This window comes from Littorina saxatilis, linkage group LG2 (genome assembly GCF_037325665.1).
Source record: "Littorina saxatilis isolate snail1 linkage group LG2, US_GU_Lsax_2.0, whole genome shotgun sequence".
Taxonomy (NCBI): Eukaryota; Metazoa; Mollusca; class Gastropoda; order Littorinimorpha; family Littorinidae; genus Littorina; species Littorina saxatilis.
Window position 1 is genome coordinate 44,198,480 of NC_090246.1, and position 17,930 is coordinate 44,216,409.

The 17,930-nt window shown below is 44.8% G+C and overlaps 1 protein-coding gene across 3 annotated transcripts in view; it reads left to right on the plus strand.

The window, feature by feature from the left end:
- Positions 1 to 17,930, plus strand: part of LOC138955380 (equilibrative nucleobase transporter 1-like) — a 176,797-nt gene that overhangs the window by 127,489 nt on the left and 31,378 nt on the right. For 2 of the 3 annotated variants that reach the window (XM_070327002.1, XM_070326996.1), the window contains exon 8: positions 2,843 to 2,944. In XM_070327002.1, the coding sequence (XP_070183103.1) occupies positions 2,843 to 2,944 (102 nt within the window). Of the gene's footprint in view, positions 1 to 2,842; positions 2,945 to 3,498; positions 4,760 to 17,930 lie in introns of those variants that run through there. The other variant, XM_070327009.1, reaches the window with a different exon arrangement.

A 17,930-nucleotide genomic window follows, 5' to 3' on the forward strand; every position in this document is an offset into this window, starting at 1 on the left:
GCAGAGCTCACTTGTGGCAATGGACGAAAGGTCGACGACCAGATAAACATTTTCTGCAGTTTGGTGGATATCCTTGTAGCCATATAACTAAATTAACCAAATATTACAAGCTATGCGTTTCTTTTTTTGAACAGTATAGATGTTTATATACATTATCACTAAAACAACAAATACACTACATGTAGCCTACTGATGGACTGAGAAAACAAAATCAGGGGTTGTATTTCTTCAAGAGGTGCGTTTTAAGTGCTCGTTTGAATGCTTGGGGTGACTGAGAGTGGCGGATGTGAAAGGGGAGAGAATTCCATTGTGTGGGTGCGCAGAAAGTAAAAGTGCGTTGTCCGTATGTTTTAGTTTTGGTGTGTGGAATGGTAAGGATGCGACAGTCAGAAGAGGCACGGAGTTGTCTTGCTAGAGAATAGACGGTGAGGAGTTCAGAGAAGTAAGCAGGAGACAGCCAGAAAAGAAGTTAAAGCAGAGGGTGGACAGTTTGTAGTCAATGCGGGCTTGAATAGGTAACCAGTGCAGTGTGTGAAGAAGTGGTGTTGCGTGATCTCGTTTTCGTGCTTTGATAATGAGGCGTGCTGCCGAGTTTTGGACTTTTTGTAGTTTATGCAGGAGGTACAGAGGACAGCCAGAGAGAAGAGAGTTGCAGTAGTCAAGTTTAGAAAGAACAAAGGCACAGACAAGAGTGTTAGTTGTTTGAGAGGAGAGTGTGTGGCGAATGGTGCTGATCTTACGAAGCTCAAAATAAGCTGCTCTACAGACTAAAGATATATTTTTGTTAAGGGTCATGTCGGATGAAAGAGTGAATCCAAGGTTTCTAGCTGATGGTGAGAAAAGAATGTCGGTATTGCCTATTTGAACAGAAACAGGTTGGGGAGAGGGAAATGTAGTGTTCTTCTTTTTGCACAGTAAGACTTCAGTCTTATCATCATTCAGCTTGAGTTTGTTATCGACCATCCAAGATTTAACATCAGTGATGCATGTCTGAATGGTCTGGATGGCGGAATGTGTCTCTGCAGGGGGACTGGGTTTATACAGCTGGGTGTCATCAGCAAAAGACTGATTTAAAACAGAATGGTTTTGAATCAGTGTGGAGAGGGGCTTAGTGTACATGATGAAAAGGATGGGACCGAGTACTGAACGCCGAAAGAAAGTGGGGCTGGAGCAGACATCTGGCCATCGACAAGCACAGCCTGAGTCCTGCCAATGAGATAGGACTCAAGCCATGCTAGCGGTGGACCGGATATGCCGTACAGAGTCTGAAGTCTATGGAGAAGCGTGACATGGTCAGTCGTGTCGAACGCTGCAGAAAGGTCAAGTAGGGAATGAGGTATACCGGCGATATGTACCGCGCATGTGCGGGCTGCCGGTGAGGGGAGGTAACTACCAGGGCCTTGTCGTCAAGGTTTTGTTTTGTTTTGGGAGTTACCTCCCCCTGTTACCAGGGTCAGTACTTCAATGTCTAAGCATCAAACGGAGGTTAATGCTATTTATGTGAGTTGGGTAAGTATATTAATTAAATGAAAATTTATTTAAGAAATTTTCGATTTTTGACTGCTGTTGCAATTGACACCTGCATCAGTAGGAATCAGCACACGAATCAGGGTAGATAACTGATTTGACTTTCTTCTTGTATGTAAAACTAAAAGTTGCAAAGTTTTTCCTATTGTGATTTTTTTGTCGATTTTTAATTGGGCCCTTCTGTTTTTGTCTTGTCGATTTTGAGGGTACACTTAATTGAGCGGCGGTCACGTGATCCCTGTAAAAGATATCTTTAATCCAAAAGGTGATCCTGATAGTCAAATGAACGGCCTTAACTGGCATATACAGTTTTAATGAAATTACAAGGGAATTAATGCTTTACTTTGGGTTCGAAATTTGTTGCAATAATGTTTTGGCTAAGTTTACATGTACAGTAGACTTCCACATATATCGCGGTCTTTGGGGTTCAAAGCTTTGAGATCGCGATATATCCAATTTGTGAAACATTGGGTGAAGGGGGGGTCTGCGGGGGTCATTCATTAGAATGTATTGGTTTTGACATGTGAACACGAATTTGATTTTGATGAATACTGTCAGAGTTTTTCTTGGTGTTGTACGAGAAAGACAAAAACACTACTCTCACCTCTGCTGTTGCAAAAACAAACCTCATTCTTACGCTCTGCAATTGACAACCCCAGTCCAAAAACAAGGGCAAAATATTGTACAGCATATTTGCCAGTGTAATGTAAAGGAGGAGTGATTGCTAGTAAGAGAGATTGTGTAGCACCTTCCTCTGCAGTCTCATCCACCACCGCTAAGAACACAAAGAACCATAAAAGGAAGAGGAGGGGGTTGGGTGGGCACTTAGAGATAAAGTCTCTGACACAAGTACTAAATCAGCATGCTTGACTGCACAGCAGACACTGCTGCCAATAAAGGATGGCCACCCACTGACCATGCTGCCTAAGGGGTGTCGTGTGATGTGGGGTGTAAAGTTTGAGGCTGCTGTACAAGTCCATAAGAGAATTCGAAAACGTGCTTCTTCACAAAGCAAAACCAGCACAGCAGACAAAAAAAAAAGGTTGGTCCTGTTTTTTTCGGGGTCCAAGAGGTCTTCGCAATATAGCAGAATTTGCGATATAGTGGACTGCGATTTAGTGGAAGTCCCCTGTATTAGGAATTTCTCGCGAAATGGGCTCATGTTAGGAAAAAAGTGAAAAATTGACAAAACTCCCCATTCACAGTATTGGAAAACTTTGCAGAGTATGCAGATCAAATAATGCGTGAATTTAAACATATGGATACATTTATAAAATAGTCTAATGTTAAAAGAAATGTTTATCTTAATTTGCAGTGAGTTATTTCACCAATGTGTGCCTTTTCACAATGATGTGTGGCTTCATCACTTCGCCAATGGCTGGACTGGTATATGACATCCACAAGCGGATATTTGGAGGTTAGTAACATTTGACATTACATGTAGTTATATTTTGTTTGGAGACACAGACCCCTTATTTAGAGCTGTACTTTTCCGAATAGACTGTGTGTCACGTTTCATGGTCATGTGAATGACTATGAACGGTCAATTACTACTAATCGACTAACCACACCATGATCCACTCTCGCAGTCATACAAACCAGAGATCAATCCAACAAAAGTAAACAGTTGCAAGTACCTGTTCATATGCAAACTCACCTCCCTTCTCGTAACCAGAAACAAAGAATATCGATGACGTCTGACAAAATCTGAATCTGACTAAGAATCAGCAACTGTTGAAAATTAAAGTAGCAACGCTGACCGTGCAAAGATAGAAGTACCTAGCTATAACCCTGCAATGCAATTTTGCTTAGGTATCTTTACGTTGCCTTGGCTACAAGTTCATCACAGGGGAAAAGTACTGATAGACAATAGGTGAGAGGGTTTACCACATGGTTGCACTCAACTCAGTGTCGGTGTTTCAATGAGCATGGGACGCTGATGTAGCCATGCTGCTCCTCTTCACTGTGCAGTGCAGCTCGACCACAGAAAGGTTCCCCAGTTCACCACGTCAACCAGTTTTCGTGACGACGTTGCCCAAAAAGTAGGCGAAGTCAGGTGCGAAGCCCAAGTCGAAGCCCAATGTAACAGCCCAAGGTAACGGAGAGCTGGAAACAAAGAGTGTAGGTGCAGTTACCATGTCACAACTACCCCCTTCATCCATCTTTTAACACCGTCTATCTTTTCCCCCCTAGCCCTCAGCAAGCCACGTGCACCTAAAACGAACGTACTGCAAGTTATAACTCAGGTTTTCTCCCCTTTTTCTATCTCTGTAAACATTACAGGTAAAACTGATGTATGATGTTGCTGTAAAACCGTTTCCTAGAAATCCAATATGGCGCTGTTTATGCCAGTTTCCATAGCAACAGCAGTCTATGTCCTTTAGTATTCGCAAATGTTTTATTTCTTTTTATAAGTCACTTCAATAACTACCCAGAAAACTAAGTTATTCCATGTATTCTCTAAGTTTAATTTTGGTAATTTTAGTGCCTCACATTGCCTTAAAAACACTAAAATGATTTCTAAAAATCACATGAATTGCTGTATATATATATGTAATAACACTTGGATATACGCAACAATCTAGGCAAGTTGCATGCGAAATCTTCCTGATATTTTTTGAAAAACTATCAACGAAAATTGACACATCTATTGAGTACTAGATGATTACCCGCTTCGCCGGGAAGAAGTAGAGCCGAATACCAGGCTGCGCCTGGGACCCGCGCCGGCTTTGCCAGCGCACAAAGGAAAGGAGATAAACGCACAAAACACTGGAGACCTTCTAAAAATAGTAACGTGCAGTGACCTTCTAAAAATAGTAACGTAGTAACGGGAATATGGATTGACGCCACATGGAGGAAGGGAGGTAATCGCGGCTGAAAACACTGGAGAAGATAAGGAAGAGTTACTGGTAGTGGATCCCGACAACAACAAAAAAAATCGGTTCAGCGCGCACAGCGCTGCGCGCTGAGAGCACGTGTTGAAATATCTCATCGATGAGGTTGTGTCCGGGGTGTAGCTGAATACGGTGTCCAAATTTGAAAAAGATCCACCGAGAACTTTGGCCGTGCATCGCGAACAGACAGACAGACACTAGTCGTATATATAGATATGTTTGTGAAAAAATGCGGTGCTGTCAATTTCATTCTGTGAGTTCGTAGGGTTGACTAAATGTAGTAATATCTTTTCACGCGACTTGTTTGTTTGAGTTTCGGTTGACACGCGTTGCATCTCTGGCAGAAAGCAATTGTAGAAGTCTTCTTCTTGGCTTGTTCACTTTTCTGCCACCTGCTGAAGCGCAGTTGAGCACTTGATGACGCCTCTGGCCACCGGGGGGGGAGCAATACCTCTATTACAATTATGCTGGCTCGAGTGTTTAAATTACTTGCCTGTCTGGCCATACCGGATTTGTGTCCTAAGGTCACTGGTTCGAATCCAGGCTGGGACAGACACGAGTAAACTTTATGTGCAGACTTAGTCAGTATCTAGGTCCCACCCCCATGTGCAGGGGTGGGATTTCTTCCGTCCCGTCCCAGGAAGAATTATGGATTTTTAAAAAAAATGTTATATACTTTTTTTTGTTATTCCCTGGCAGCTGTTGTTTACACTCCGTTCTGTGAACAGAAGGTCAACTACCTTTCACCATTACCAAATTGACCAAATTGAGTGACATGTAGGGAGCAGCTAGTCATCCTGGCGAATGTGGCATCTTAGTTGCTATCTATTTGAAAACTCTGAGAAAATGTAAGTTTTACGCCCTCACGGCAAAGCCATTAGGGGCATGTTACACGGGAAAACCCGGCTTTGTATGAAAATAAAAAATAAAAATGCAGGGGGGGGGGGGGGGGAGGGGGGGAGGGGGATGTAGACAGCTGGCTGCCGGCTGCTAGAGGAGACCTGAAATGGGCTAGGGACCGGATTGGGTCGTCTTGGGTCAGTGCTGAAATGGTTACTTTATTGGCTGTTGGCCGAACGGACACCCGGGCTTCATATTTGTGCATGAATGTATTCGTGTTTCCAAGGCCTGAGTCTTTCGCTGTGAACCTGGGATCTTTATCGTGCACATGCGTGCACACGGGGGTGTTCGGACACCGAGGAGAGTGCACAAAGTTGACTCTGGGACACACATCCCGCGCCAAACTTGGTGGTTGAACCCACACTGATAGTTACAACCGGTTTTAAAGCCAGCGCCTCTACCGACTGGGCAAACTCCCCACCCAATATGTTGGGGTCAAGAAGTTCCATGGAGGGCGGGGGGTATGGAGTAACACATAGTGTTTTGCTCAGAACATTCCCACCCACGCAGAGCCGCGCTAGGGGTACGCATTACCGTGAAGCTGGCAGTCAGTGCTACCAAATGTCGTCTGTGTCTACCACTCGGTGGTGACTTAATGTGGGTCTATGTAAGCAGATGCCAGCGCAAGCAATCTGATGCAGAGTCAGGAGGCGGTTTGGTACAAGAGAACCTTAGAGGCTGAAAACTCGGCTCACCCACAACTTTATATACCCCACTTACAGGGATTCAGAGACCTTCAGTGGTGACTGCTAGAAAAATATTTGCATTCCTAATCTGTGAATCAGTGGTATTTACTTTCTGATACATTGAGTCCTTTAGAAAGTTTGCAAGTGAAACACACTTAATTTAAACATATTTCTCTTTTAATTCAAGCTATGATTCAACAATAATTTTAGAATATAACTCCTGAAATGATGAATTGAAAAGCAGCATCAGAAGACTGTGTATAGCATTAGCAAGGGATATAACTCTGGCGGTTTCTGTTTTTGTCTAAACCTTCTTCTTTTATAACCTGAGCAGTTAGCCCTTTTTGAGTCACTTGAGAAAATGTGACTCTATGTAATCGGTCAGTGTTAGTCTGTCCGGCCGGCCGGCTGTCCGGCCGGCCGGCCGTCCGGCCGGCTGTCCGGCCGGCCGTCCGGCCGGCCGTCCGTAGACACCACCTTAACGTTGGACTTTTCTCGGAAACTATCAAAGCGATCGGGCTCATATTTTGTTTAGTCGTGACCTCCAATGACCTCTACACTTTAACGATGGTTTCGTTGACCTTTGACCTTTTTCAAGGTCACAGGTCAGCGTCAAAGGAAAAATTAGACATTTTATATCTTTGACAAAGTTCATCGGATGTGATTGAAACTTTGTAGGATTATTCTTTACATCAAAGTATTTACATCTGTAGCCTTTTACGAACGTTATCAGAAAAACAAGGGAGATAACTAGCCTTTTCTGTTCGGCAACACACAACTTAACGTTGGGCTTTTCTCGGAAACTATAAAAGTGACCGGGCTCAAATTTTATGTGAACGTGACTCCCAGTGACCTCTACACTTTGACGTCTGCTTTGGTGACCTTTGACCTTTTTCAAGGTCACAGGTATGTCTTGAAGGAAAAAAATTGAAATATCATATCTCTGAAACTATTCATCGGATTTGATTCAAACTTTATAGGATTATTCTTTACATCAAATTATTTACATCTGTATTGTGTTGTGAATAGCAATTTCTTCCTGTCCATCTGATGCCTCATATAATATTCAGAACTGCGAAAGTGACTCGATCGAGCGTTTGCTCTTCTTGTGAAGGTGTTTAATTGAAACAAACTGACTTGAAACTTGTTTCTCATTTGGTTCAAGCTATGGTTCAACAATTATTTGAGAATATACCACCTGCAATGATAAAATCATAAGCTACAAGTAAAAATGTGTAGTACAAGGGAGGTGATTGTTATTTTTTGTGTTTGCTTTGTTTGCATGGTGATTTTCCTTTAATGCAGTAAACATTTGATTTAAACAAAGACAAAACTAGGTGATGAAATCAAACACCTTCAAGTTTACAAGATTTTTTATTTATGTGAATCTCCAATTTTAAGTTTTTGTTTAAGCAGCTTCTAAAACCCTTCTTGAAATGTGTTTACCACTTGTTTTTGTGGACCCCCTAGCAAGAGTTATACAACCAAACATCTTCAAGTATAGAGGTTTTTGATTGTTGTTTGTTTGCTGTTGTCAGTTTTAAAGCCAGAAGAGGCTCAAATAGCCTAGCCTAGCCCCCTCATGAAATGCTAAATTTAATTTTCAGCTGGTCAGTTACAAAAACCTTCAAGTTTACAAGATGTATATATTATGCATCTCTAAAAAGCTTGTTTGTTCTAAAATTTACAAGTCAGGAGAGGCCACCTAAACCCCAGACATGGGACTGGTCCGAATTTTATCGGAATTCCGATATTTTCCTTAGCTCACAGACCATTCTTGAGATCGATGCAAATTTGTTGAGAAAAAAAAGGGGAGGGGGGGGTGGTATGAACCGTTCAGCTGAAGCTGTCTGCGTCTGAAGTCAGTGCATTCGCACCCCAGCACTCGCGTGAACCCATAGCAGTATCATGGGTCGTGTTTGATTGGCTGTCGATCTCCGACAATTATCGCCTAGGCTTAATTATTCACCGATGGCGGTTTGCGGGTTGTTTTGATTGGCTGCCGATCTCCAAACGCCGAAGGTGAAAAATGTAGCATCATGGCGTCTGGATTCCGTATTGTTTTGTCGGCTGTGGAAGCTCTTACGATCGACGACCAAAGTGTGAAAAACAAGTGGAACGCCAACTGGCTGTCAGAAGAAGTGACTGTCATTATCAACAAGAAAGAAAGGCGCCAGGTCATTGGCGACAGTATCGCCAAGATATCCATTCCCGGTCAGGCCGTGTGCACGTGGTGCGACAACGGCCACTGCATGGTGAAATTCGGACTTGGTGGAAAAAATGTGTTGGTTCTGAAAGTTTTCAAGTAAGTTTTGTGTGTGTGTGATTGTTATAAATTACACTTGTGTTTAAAATGCTAAAACATATTATTCTTGTGGTTTTTGACTCACATGCGAAGCAAAAGTGAGTCTATGTACTCACCCGAGTCGTCCGTCCGTCCGTCCGTCCGTCCGTCCGGAAAACTTTAACGTTGGATATTTCTTGGACACTATTCAGTCTATCAGTACCAAATTTGGTAAGATGGTGTATGATGACAAGGCCCCAAAAAACATACATAGCATCTTGACCTTGCTTCAAGGTCAAGGTCGCAGGGGCCATAAATGTTGTCTAAAAAACAGCTATTTTTCCCATTTTTGACTCACATGCGAAGCAAAAGTGAGTCTATGTACTCACCCGAGTCGTCCGTCCGGCCGTCCGGCCGGCCATCCGGCCGGCCGTCCGTCCGTCCGTCCGGAAAACTTTAACGTTGGATATTTCTTGGACACTATTCAGTCTATCAGTACCAAATTTGGTAAGATGGTGTATGATGACAAGGCCCCAAAAAACATACATAGCATCTTGACCTTGCTTCAAGGTCAAGGTCGCAGGGGCCATAAATGTTGTCTAAAAAACAGCTATTTTTCCCATTTTTGACTCACATGCGAAGCAAAAGTGAGTCTATGTACTCACCCGAGTCGTCCGTCCGTCCGTCCCGGCGTCCGTCCGTCCGGAAAACTTTAACGTTGGATATTTCTTGGACACTATTCAGTCTATCAGTACCAAATTTGGCAAGATGGTGTATGATGACAAGGCCCCAAAAAACATACATAGCATCTTGACCTTGCTTCAAGGTCAAGGTCGCAGGGGCCATAAATGTTGTCTAAAAAACAGCTATTTTCCCCATTTTTCCCATTTTCTCTGAAGTTTTTGAGATTGAATACCTCACCTATATATGATATATAGGGCAAAGTAAGCCCCATCTTTTGATACCAGTTTGGTTTACCTTGCTTCAAGGTCAAGGTCACAGGAGCTCTTCAAAGTTGGATTGTATACATATTTTGAAGTGACCTTGACCCTGAACTATGGAAGATAACTGTTTCAAACTTAAAAATTAGGTGGGGCACATGTTATGCTTTCATCATGAGACACATTTGGTCACATATGATCAAGGTCAAGGTCACTTTGACCCTTATGAAATGTGACCAAAATAAGGTAGTGAACCACTAAAAGTGACCATATCTCATGGTAGAAAGAGCCAATAAGCACCATTGTACTTCCTATGTCTTGAATTAACAGCTTTGTGTTGCATGACCTTGGATGACCTTGACCTTGGGTCAAGGTCACATGTATTTTGGTAGGAAAAATGTGTAAAGCAGTTCTTAGTGTATGATGTCATTGCTAGGTTTAGTTATTTGACCTTGACTCTGAAGGTCAAGGTCATGTAAAGGTCAAGGTCAAGCATGTGAGTCGTATGGGCTTTGCCCTTCTTGTTCCCATTTTCTCTGAAGTTTTTGAGATTTAATACCTCACCTATATATGATATATAGGGCAAAGTAAGCCCCATCTTTTGATACCAGTTTGGTTTACCTTGCTTCAAGGTCAAGGTCACAGGAGCTCTTCAAAGTTGGATTGTATACATATTTTGAAGTGACCTTGACCCTGAACTATGGAAGATAACTGTTTCAAACTTAAAAATTATGTGGGGCACATGTTATGCTTTCATCATGAGACACATTTGGTCACATATGATCAAGGTCAAGGTCACTTTGACCCTTATGAAATGTGACCAAAATAAGGTAGTGAACCACTAAAAGTGACCATATCTCATGGTAGAAAGAGCCAATAAGCACCATTAAATTACATATCTTACCCAACTCACATATAGCAATTAACCCTAGTTCAGTGCTGGTTACGCTGTACGCGTCCCCTTGGTAACCAAGGGAGACCACTCTAAAAAAAGAGAGTGACCTATCCCATAATGCCAGACTAACCACTAGCCTGACTTCCGTATGCGCGCGCATACACCGCCATCTTATCATTCCAAAACTCAGCGTCAGACTGGCTGGTCGCATTTACGTACGCTCTGGCTGTTGTTCAGCCGATGTTGCTTGGTCTGTGGGACCGGGTTTCTTCTCCTTGGTATTCTTTCGTCGTCTTACCTTGCTACTGTATTGAGGTGAGATCGTTTTTTGTCTTGTACTTGTGTAAAGGCGTTGTTTGGCCATTTTGGACTTGTGAAATTTTCCGAAAATTATTTCTGAAATTTTTTGACAAAGTCTGACTTGCTATGGCTGATAACGTTAAGAAGGGGCAGAGTTCTAAGCAGGTGCTGCTGAGTCCTCTCCTCCGAAAAGACGCCTAGATAATCTAAACAAACCGTCGCGGCGGTGTTGGAACTTGACTCAGGCTAATGTATTGATGTTTTGCTAGACATGCCTTATGCCGCCATTTTGGCGGCGGCCATTTTGCCGGCGTAGCCTTTGGTTATGGCCGCTCATGTTGCTAAGCCGGCTAAAGCGGTTTCTGCTCCTGCTGTTTTCTGGTCTGGCGGCCGCGGACGTGGCTTCACTTTTGCTTGCACTTAGTTCACAGGTATCTTCACTGGCGGAAGAATTTTCGTCTACGCGGGCTGAACTTCGTGCACTCCCTCCCGGGGTGACAGGACCGTCATCTTTGGCCAAGTTTGTGGCGGGCCCTTCCGCTACGGTGACTAGAGCGGATGTTCACGCTGTTCAGGATGGGGACGAGATTTTCCCACTTTCGTTGGGTGTGCCGTCTCCTGGTGGTTCGCTGTCACAAGGTATGTCTGCTACACGAGTACCCGGGTTCTCCGGGGAAAGTGTAGCGCGTCTACAGTCAAAAGTAGCCACGAGCATCGCGCTCACGGGTGAAAGTTCTGATACCCTGTCTGGCCATCGCCGCGAAGCGGCCGGTCAGGGGGGGGTAGGGACACTGTAGAGCGTACGGAAGGTTGTTGCTTTCTGCCGCGTCATTTGACGTTGGTCAGTCTGTGCGGCTTCCGCTTCCGCCCTGGGGGCAGGAAGAAGACAGTAAAGATGGCTCTCTGTTTGACTATGGCAGTCAAGCAGGGGGTCAACTTCCGGATTGCGCTGAGGTGCATGAAGGCTGTCTGGACGATGGTGCTTCCGCTTTGACGGATGGCGTCGGGTTCCTGTTGCCGTCTAAGTTCAAGCGCAGTGGTGCTTGCAACTGAAACGGCGGCAATCCACGGCCGGTTCCACTTCCGCTTTTGCGGCTGTGGCTTCGGCCGTTAACACTGTGGTGTTTGGTAGGCGGCTCTTGTCAGCCTTCGGCTTTAGGTTCCGTTACTGCGGTTCCTCTGCCGTTACACAGGCTGCGTTCACTTCCTCTTCCAGTCTTTCAGCTGGGATGAGGCAAGTGGATGGAGAATCCGTTCACGAAGTTCCGGCTTCAGGGGTTTTTCCCTGCCTTTCCCTCTTCTTGGCATGTGTTGCCCTGTCGGGATTGGTTGCCGGTTCTCATCCTTTCGAAGTTCGTTGGGATACTGCTGAACAGGATGATGAGGGTATAGAAGATGAGGCTTCTGTGGCAGAGGGTGATACCTCTTTTTGCCTTTTGGCTAAGCTGCCGTCTTTTTGGCTCTGGCAGCAGGGGTTGCTACACGCTACTTTCCCGAAAGGGTTAGCGGTAGCATCGTCATATGCCTTTGTTTCTTCATCTTTTTTGGCGTGTTTGCTCCTCCTCAGGAACAATCTGCGTACTCTAACGATGTTTTGGCACCACCTCTGCCTTTGCTGGCATCTTTTGGGGGAGGTTTTGATTGCTGCGGTTTGCGGCTCCTTTAGCTGACTTGAGCCTTCGAAGGGAAGTCTTTGAACGTCTAGTTCTTAGGTCCTTCATCGGCGGCGGGTGGAATTGCGGAAGGTTTCTCATATGAGTCTCCTTCCTCTCTTCTTCCTTCGGAGCAGCGCTTGGCTGAGCACCTGTTGCGGTGTGGCTTTAGCTTGCGTCATCCGCTCAAGTAGCGCGTCACTCGCTGGGCGTGATTCGTAGGCTCGGTTAGCGCCAAGCCTAAGAACTTAAGGTTTTCTTTTGTTCTGCCTACGGGACTACCCCCGGGTATCCTGGGGTTGACGGGCGTCCTTTTTGGGATGTGTATAGCAAGGGGAAACTGTCTGTTTGTAAGAACAATTTTCCCCGGGCTGTAGAAGATTGTGGCCGCACTTCTTTCGATTGTCGTCTTTGATCAAGACTTCGATTCGTTCTTTCCCTTGTGCGGTTACGTACTCACGGGATTCCTTTGTGTTCTGTCGGGACACATTTATAAAGGATTTAGCTTTGCTGTTCGCCTGGGAGAAGGCCTCAGCCGACAGTATTGTTCTGTTGGGAGTCGTTTATCTCTCCCTTGCGCGAGGATTCTCTTTCGTTTCCTCTTCTTTGCAAGTGGACTCTTCCCTATCAAAGGGAAGCTCACAGCAAAGAAAAGCCCTCGGTCTGTCTTATCAAGGAAAAGCGCTAAGCTGGCTGTTCTCAGCTTCTGCTGTTAGCTTCTTCTCGGCTTGTCGCGTTGCCAAATACCCACCATTTTATCCCCTCGGGGCTTCTTAGCGGTCGGGTTCAGTGGGCAAACAATAGCACGTTTTCATTCATACTATTGACAGTTATGTCAACTGGAGTCTGAGTGCTTGGATTCACCCTTCTTTCTGCCTTCGTGTTTTACACAGCGGCCGGAGGGGGATTAGGACTATCACTTTATTGGGGTCCTTCCTTGGGTCTTTTACGAAGATCGTGCTGATGTTTACTTCCACTTTTGGAGACACAAATGTCAGGGGAGAACATGTGTTGTTTCAGTCAGACAACACCTCAGTGGTCTGGTTTCTCAATAAGCAAAAGGGGGGCATCTCGCTCCTTATTGTGGCCACATCGAGCATGCGAGATTTTGTTGTGGTGTTACCACCACGAGTTCTTATTAGCAGTGAAGTACCTTCCGGAGAGGCTCTATGACTTGGCAGACTATCTAAGTCAGTTGGCCGAGTAGGTCCACACGGTTTGGACTCTATCTCTCTATGCGCTTCTACTCCTGGTGGTGTTGGAGGTGCCGCTGATAGAAGTTTTTTGCCTCTCGGTACTATCACCTTCTGCTAAATGTTCGTCTCCCCGTTCCTGGATAATACTCTTGTTTTTACTGTGTGCGGCTTGTGGGTCGCACACTATGGGCCCATTCTCATGGGTTGCCAGCCCTTAAGGCCTTTAGGGCTGTCGAGAGGGCGCCGTTGTTTACACTTGAGCCACACGGGTGTCTACTGTTCGGGAGTCATGGCGACGCTCAGGGGCTTCTGCCTCAACTCCGGATTTGGTCTAGAGATCCCATAGGGGTCAGCGTCTTAGTTTTCATATCACATTGACTGGCTTGGAACAAAGGACGTAATATTAACGGAAAGAACTCCACTTCTCTCCGTTCATTGCAGGTGGCGAACCTCCTATTTTGGCTTTCCGAATTTTCTCCCATGTCTCTGTTTTGAGACGTTACGCGATATCAGTTGCACTGAACCGGCTAGGCTGGGAAAAATTTTTCTCGTGGGCTCTTTGTAGCCAGCTTGACTAGGGGAGCCTCCCTTTTGGTTGGCCGAAAGCAGATCTCCAGTTCCGACTTGAGATTGGCTCCTAGTTTTGGAGCTTTTGAGATCGGTTTGTTGAATCCCTGGCAAAATTAGCCTTTCTAATCTAAACACGGGAAGCGGTCATACTTACTCTGGTAGCTTCCGAGGGAAGTGGGAGTAAGTTCGTTTTTCTATCGGGTTTTGCTATAGACATTTCTTTGGAGAAAGACTGATCTATAGTGCTTAGGTTTTATTCGTATTTCGGACGAGTTTTCAGAAACCTGAGGAACCAGCTCTGATAATACAATTCTATCCTTTTTGCTTTATTTCGGCTCTGCTAGAGCCCTATTAGCCTTTTGAACTTGTCAAGTTGAATATTTTTCTTACTCGCTCTGATTCGTTTAGATCATCAGAACAAGGGTTTTTATTTATTTCCATCAACTCTCGTGGAGGCATTGACTTAGTGAAGTCAGCCTTAGCTAGATGGCCTGCCACGTTGTTTAGGCATGCCTACAGTGGTGGCAAGAAAAGGGGGGGGGGGGACAATCAGTCCTCCTTCTTCAGGCAGCACGGACTCAAGAAGTCAGAGTGTGGGTCTCTTCTTTACCTGTTCTCAAGTCTGAGAGACTTACATAAGTCAGTAAAGCAGCTCATTGAACGTGCGTGAACTTAGTCATGAGTTTCTAATGGCGGGATATTTTAGGTACCCGCTATTATAGTACACGTCTACTAGACATCAGGAAATGCCTTTTAAGATGTTTACCTACGGGACGTATCTGGTGCCCGGCAGTTCAGATCTTTCGGTCTGCCAGCCATTGTAGCTGTAGGCTAGATACTTGCAAGATGTTGGCTTGGTTCAGGTGGCCAGAATCTTTTAGGATATCACTTAACACAGCAAGGTGTAAGGATATTGTGAAATTAATTTGAACCAAGAGATTCTCCATTTTGATCAGACAGGTTTTTTTACCTGCTGATAAACATAGTCTGGGGTTGTTAGGGCAGTTTTGCCTCTCTCTGTAGCTGGGACGTATGAGGCAAGGGCATGGGCCTCCTCTTTGACAGTCCTCCGGTCGGGTCCTTTAGGCTGAAGACTGGAGTAGGCTTACTGGCGGTCTGAGGTGGTTTTTTACAAACTTCTTCCTCAGAGGTGTCTTGAGACAGGACGGCAGTTCCGCGCTATCTGTTATGGTAGCCGCGGGACAGGTCCTAATATCATAATTCCACTAGATTCCCACTCTGCTTTGCCCTCTTTGGTGGCTGCAGGGCAGTTTCTTGTGGATTGATTTGGTGAGTACCCTCCTCCTATGATAGCAATCTGCTATATGTGAGTTGGGTAAGATATGTAATTTAATCAAAAATTTTAGTAGTAAATTTTCATTTGATTAATATACTTACCCAACTCACATCGTTTATTCCCTCCCGCCTCCCCGCTGTGGTGGTATGGGGGTCTAAAAAAGAAGTGAGTTGGTCTTCGTTTTGGAATGATAAGATGGCAGTGTATGCGCGCGCATACGGAAGTCAGGCTAGTGGTTAGTCTGGCATTATGGGATAGGTCACTCTCTTTTTTAGAGTGGTCTCCCTTGGTTACCAAGGGGACGCGTACAGCGTAACCAGCACTGAACTAGGGTTAATTGCTATATGTGAGTTGGGTAAGTATATTAATCAAATGAAAATTTACTACTAAAATTTTTGATTGTACTTCCTATGTCTTGAATTAACAGCTTTGTGTTGCATGACCTTGGATGACCTTGACCTTGGGTCAAGGTCACATGTATTTTGGTAGGAAAAATGTGTAAAGCAGTTCTTAGTGTATGATGTCATTGCTAGGTTTAGCTGAAGGTCAAGGTCATGTAAAGGTCAAGCATGTGAGTCGTATGGGCTTTGCCCTTCTTGTTATGGCGTTTTAAAAAGGCATGATCTAATTTTTTGCTATCAGGAGAGGCCCCAAAATGGCTTTTATAATTCTAACATTCATTTTCCGTCAGGGGGGCTTTGCCCCCCTGAACCCCCTACCGGGGCGTTGCCCCTGGACCCCACCAGGGGCCTATGCGGCCCCTGGACCCCGGCTTAGTTTCCTACTTTTCGAACATTTGCTGGTCTCATGTCTGAAACCCTCCCTAAAATGCTAAAATTTATTTTCGGCTGCCCCCCTAGTTTGTTCTAAGATTTATCAATCAATCAATATGAAGCTTGATTGATTGATTGATTGATTTAGAGTCAGGAGAGGCCACCTAAACCCTCCCTAAAATTCATTTTCGGCTGGGGGACGCTGCCCCCCCCCCCCCCCCCCCCCTCGACCCCCCAGCAAGGGCGCTGCCCCAGCACCCCGCCAGAGCCTTAGCGGCCCCTGGATCCCGGCCTTCCAAAATGTTCAGTCCTGGCAACATTTTGGGCTCCCACCCATCAATCAATATATGAAGCTTATATAGCGCGTATTCCGTGGGTACAGTTCTAAGCGCTTGCATGTGTCTCAACTAACGTCAGGGTAACACCCGTGAACATGCCCCTAATGGTTTCACCGTGAGGGTGTAAAACAAAATTATCATCACCAATACCGACTTTTCACATAATTTACCTTAATTGGCGGGTGACCTTGCAAACGGTTCATGGCATGATTGTGCTTGAGTGGGACACATGCACGTGACAGGTCCGCACTTCTTTTGCTCGCAGGCCTCTGTCTCCGTTTCAGTTCAACTGATCTTACAATAGACCTTTTTCACTTAAATTTTGGCGCATGCGCTGTGAAGTGTACTGTCAGATCTACCGGAACTAGGGGGCAAAAGGAAAAATCGACAACGAGGCTTGGTGCAAAGTCAAGTGCGGAGACGACGAGGCAAACTGTTGTGTTTGCAACTGCAAGTGCAACAGTGGAATGAAGAAAGAGAAATACAGTGGACAGAATTTGTCATTGTATGGCTTTCCGATGGGTGCAAGTGCGAAGGCGTAACAGCGAAGGACGCGATGGGTGCAAGCAATCCGACGACAGGGGTTTGTCGTGCCATTGAAAAGTCTGCTCGAGTCACTTCGTTTCTGGCAATGGCACGGCTATCAGCGATGCCAACTACGTTGACTTCGTACCCACCCTTAATCTTGGATTTCCCCCTCCCCACTCTCTACCTCTCTCTCTCTCTCCAGACCTGTTTACCCTTACGATTTTGGCGTAATTTATTACGATTTTCTGCAAAAAATACGCCATTCCGCTATCCATGTCAAGACTACGATTTTCATAAATTAAAAAAAAAAAGTAAACAAAATTTCTGTTTAAATTTTTTTTTTAATCAATTCACATGTTTGGCATTGTTTTTTCAATGGCAAAATGGGGTGAAAAAGCACAGGACTGACCAGAGATCATGTCTGTCTGATAAGACGCTGGAGAGCCTTATTCTAGTGGTGAAGTCTCGCCCTCACTCATTCGGCAAGCGCAAGTACAGTAGAGAAGCGCAGGCATGGGAATTGTCCGCATTTCCGCCGAATTTTTTTTTTGTTCCGCCGAAAATGCAAAAGTATCCGCCGAAAAAATAAAGGGGGGAGGCACACAAAAAAAGCACCGGTTACTTTGGCCTTTGCACAAAAGCCCGCGAAAACTTTCCGTACTTTGTTCACGCACTGCTACCGCCCGCCTCAGTTATTGAACTTTTATGTTTGAAAGTAAACCAGATTGCACAGATTGTGTTACAAGTAACATTTTCCTGTTTGTCTCAACAGATCAATTTTTTTACAAATGTAAACCATATATAATACATGTATATATTTTTTTTCTTCAAAAAAGCAAAAATTGGTACATTTTTGTACTAAAAACTCTAATTCTAAAAACAGAATTTAATGGCAAACTTGGAGCTCAGATGACACCAGATTGCACCATCTGGGTTCTTTGGAGAAAATTTTTTTCCGGGGGGGCATGCCCCCGGACCCCCCTAGTAAGGCTAGGCGCTTTGCGCCGTCGACTTGACGCTTCGCGTCTTCAGTTATAAATTTTCAGCCTTTTTTACAATTTTCAATTCCCATGCCTGAAGCGCTTGACACACTGAAAAAAGCCTACTACGAGCAAAAGAAAAAGAAATCAGTGATGCATGTGCTTTTGA